This window comes from Babylonia areolata, chromosome 8 (assembly GCF_041734735.1).
Source record: "Babylonia areolata isolate BAREFJ2019XMU chromosome 8, ASM4173473v1, whole genome shotgun sequence".
Classification (NCBI taxonomy): Eukaryota; Metazoa; Mollusca; class Gastropoda; order Neogastropoda; family Buccinidae; genus Babylonia; species Babylonia areolata.
In genome coordinates, this window is record NC_134883.1 from 50816901 (window position 1) to 50821106 (window position 4206).

The 4206-nt window shown below is 45.8% G+C and overlaps 1 protein-coding gene across 2 annotated transcripts in view; it reads left to right on the plus strand.

Annotated features, from left to right (window-relative positions):
- Nucleotides 1-3284, plus strand: part of LOC143285235 (uncharacterized) — a 4727-nt gene extending 1443 nt beyond the window's left edge. For both annotated transcript variants that reach the window (XM_076592490.1, XM_076592491.1), the window contains exon 3: nt 411-3284. In XM_076592490.1, coding sequence (XP_076448605.1) covers nt 411-1291 — 881 coding nt within the window. In that variant the 3' untranslated portion in view covers nt 1292-3284. The remainder of the gene's footprint in view (nt 1-410) is intronic.
- Nucleotides 3285-4206: the final 922 nt, after the last annotated feature.

A 4206-nucleotide genomic window follows, 5' to 3' on the forward strand; every position in this document is an offset into this window, starting at 1 on the left:
GATGAATAGTCTGATGTTTTGGGACTGTAGGATGTTTGCAGGTCAGTCTGTGTCTTTCACTTGCCTTGTCCTTTTTCTTTTCTTTTCTTTTTTTAATGTTTTATTTTATTTAGTGAAATAATCAGCTGTGGGGAACACAGCACAGTAATAATGTTGACATTTTCTGAGTTAATAGGGGACATATTGATAAGCTGTATGGAGTTTTGTGGGTGATGATGTTAACATTTTCTGAGTTAATAGGTACATATTGCTAATCTGTGTATGTTTTTATAGAAATGGTGTCAGTTTCAGAGTTAAAGGGGGATGTATAAATCTCTGTCTTTGGTTGTAAAGTAATATCATTGACAGTTTCAGAGTTTAACAGGGGACGCGTATAGATCTTCAAAGCTGTGTTTGGTTTCTGTGAACAGAGGAGGTAGGACCATCACTGCACACAGGCTCTCAACTGCAGACAGCGGAATGGCTTGTGGCAGTTGTTGCTGCAGTGTTTGTGGCGGCACTCGTGGTCTACGCCGCCATCGCCTGCACCGACTGCTACAAGTCAGAGGTCAGCACCGAATGCCACCCAGCAGCAGCCAGCGGTGGAGTCAGGTGGGGTGGCGCCGGGGGCTACTCCTCGGCGGTCACCTCGGACGTGAACAGATCCGTGATGGGCGCAGGTTTCACGGGAGAGGTGGTGGTTCCTGATGACGGATCCAGCGAGCCTCTGCCCTACGCCCTCATCCCCTCCCAGGTGCCTGAAGCTCAAGGCTTTCGTGGCTACGCACCCATCGAGGCGGCCAGCGCCCAGGGGTATGGCAGCACGGGGGTGCACCAGCCTTCTGTGGCCGGTTATGGTGGTGGCCTCGAAAGACAGGTGAGCTATGGTAGCCCTGCAGTTCCACAACCCTCCTTGGCTGGCTACGGAGGAAGCGGAGGTGGTCAGTGGGGCTATGGCAGCTCTGCAATGCCACAATCGTCTATGGCTGGTTATAGCGGAAGCGGGGTTGGTCAGGGTGGTTATGGTGGAAGTGGGGTTGGTCAGGGTGGTTATGGTGGAAGTGGGGGTGGGCAGGGGAGCTATGGAAGCACCACAGTGCCACAACCCTCTCTGGCTGGCTACGGCGGAGGTTCAACAGCAGTACCGTTGAGGGAGGGTGGGGGAGGGGCGGGCCAGGCAGCACAGAGAGAAGGGTGGAACGTTGGGGACGGAACGTCGCGCACCCCCCTCCCCGGCGCCCACGTTCCCCTCATGTCCCCAGAGCCTCTGGAACCGCCACCCCCCTACTTTGCATCGTCCCGTCAGTACTAGAACAACAGCCTGCGATGTCTTCCCGTGTCTCTGTGTGTGCCATCCTCCACACTGGTGCTCCCCAAGAGTCTGGAGAAGTAGAAGACAGAAGGCACTTCCCTCCTCTCCGCATGCCAAACTGTGTGAAAGGGTCACAAAACGTGCTGTGTGTTCCATGTGGTGCAAGCTTTGTGTCCCGTCCTTTGTGTGAATCCTACCTTTTGTGGGGGCGCTCTGGCAGAATGGGTTGGATGTTGGGACTTTTGATCCAGTGTTCACCTGTGATCAGGGTTCAGGGCTCTTGTTCCAACATGGTGCTGTGTCCTTGGAGAAGGGTACTTTACTCTATTTTTCTCACTCCCCCAAGGTGTGAATGGGTCACCAGTTTGGGAAATGTTAAAACAAAGGTAAAAGAGGACTGGGGGGACCTCTTTCCAGATTTCTGTGGATCTGAATTCACTGCCCCGATGGCTGCAAAAGGCTGTGGGAGCTTTAGAATTCCTTCTGTAGACAAGCTTTGTTTTTTGTACTGTTTTGCTTGCCTTGAGCCCAGTTACAAATTACTTGATAGAGATCAGTTTTAGTATGTATCATGAATAATAAATATCATGTCCATCCCTGTGTGTGATTCATTCTGGCTTTGCCCATATGGCTTGAACCTATTTTTTGTGTGGCTTTTAAGTATTTTGGAAATAAAATCCTGTCAAACATTTTTTTTTTTTTTTTGTAGTCTGGGGATGACAAATTCTCATTTGCCTTAAGGAGCCTAATGGTTAAGATAACATGTCATGAACTGTTTTGTTTTGTAGGTGTTTTTTTTCTTTTCTGTTCTTTTTCAGATGCTACAGAGTTTATTGTTTAACGCTTTTGAATTTTATTAGTTGGGCAGTCCTGATATGGCCCTGTGCGTCAGCTGGGACCGGACTTTAACAAACAATGCCATGGATAATTCTGATGCCGGAGTTGTTCTCTGTTCTCCAGGCATGGACTCTGAATCTCTGGAAGATAGATACTGGGGAATGCAAGATCCCTCAGCAAATCATGTCTCAAAACTGTGTGCACTTTTAAATGGCATTGTTTTCAGTTGCTGTTTGGGGTGAAATTTTGCGTTGAAATGTGGCATTATTTGTTACGATTTTGAGTGCTGTGAAGTGACTGACCAGTAACATCTATACACTTGCCTTTCATTTATTTAATTGATCCAGTTTTTCAACTGCAACTGTTTTGTCTGGCAATAATGGCTTTTTTTATATTTAGTACATTTCACTGATTTTTTGTGCATGTACAGATTGTTCATGGAATCAGCAGTAGCAGTAGCAGTGAACAATTACTGTGATGTAAACTGAGAAGGTATGAGATTTTATTCAGGACATCATGCTTTTGTGATGCAGACTGGTGCAAGTGCTCCCGTGTGTGTGCGTGCGTGTGTGCGTGCATGTGTGATCACATCCTTTTTTTTCACATTGTAACTTGAACATATAAAAACCTTTTATCTTCCCAGTTATATTAATTGATCCTGACGTAATGTTGTGTGTGTGCGTGTGTGTGATCACATCCTTTTGTTTTGTTTTTTACATTGTAACTTAACCATATAAAACCCTTTTATCTTGGCAGTTCAATTCATTGATCCTGGTATAATGTCTTTTTTGTAGGTTTCTGACAAACAACTGTGCAAATTGAATGTGCTTGAATCCGGACTGTGATATATCAATATGAACATGGCATTTTATGTTTGTACTGTTGGTATGTCTGTGATAATCCTCTGTTGTCTTGAGAAATACAGTAGTGCATCACCGTCATCATCATCATCACCACTCATCATCATCATCATCATCATCACCCACCACTCATCATCATCATCACCACCACTCATCATCATCATCACCACCACTCATCATCATCATCATCACCCACCACTCATCATCATCATCATCACCCACCACTCACCATCATCATCACCACTCATCATCATCATCATCATCATCACCCACCACTCATCATCATCATCATCATCACCCACCACTCATCATCATCATCATCACCCACCACTCATCATCATCATCATCATCATCACCCACCACTCATCATCATCATCATCATCACCCACCACTCATCATCATCATCATCACCCATCATCATCATCACCCACCATCATCATCATCACCCACCACTCATCATCATCATCATCACTCACCATCATCATCATCACCCACCACTCATCATCATCATCATCACCCACCACTCATCATCATCATCATCACCCACCACTCATCATCATCATCATCACCACTCATCATCATCATCATCACCCAACACTCATCATCATCATCACCCACCACTCATCATCATCATCATCATCACCCACCACTCATCATCATCATCATCATCATCATCACCCACCACTCATCATCATCATCACCCACCACTCATCATCATCATCATCATCATCACCCACCACTCATCATCATCATCATCATCACCCACCACTCATCATCATCATCATCATCATCACCCACCACTCATCATCATCATCATCATCATCACCCACCACTCATCATCATCATCATCACCACTCATCATCATCACCATCATCATCATCATCACCCACCATCATCATCATCACCCACCACTCATCATCACCCACCACTCACCATCATCATCATCACCCACCACTCATCATCATCATCATCATCACCCACCACTCATCATCATCATCATCATCATCACCCACCACTCATCATCATCATCATCATCATCACCCACCACTCATCATCATCATCATCATCATCACCCACCACTCATCATCATCATCACCCACCACCATCATCATCACCCACCATCATTATCATCACCCACCACCCCAGCAAAAGTAGCCACAGTTCAAGGGATGCTTTCTCTTTTTGATTTGTCACTGAACTTTATGCGGCAAGACTCTT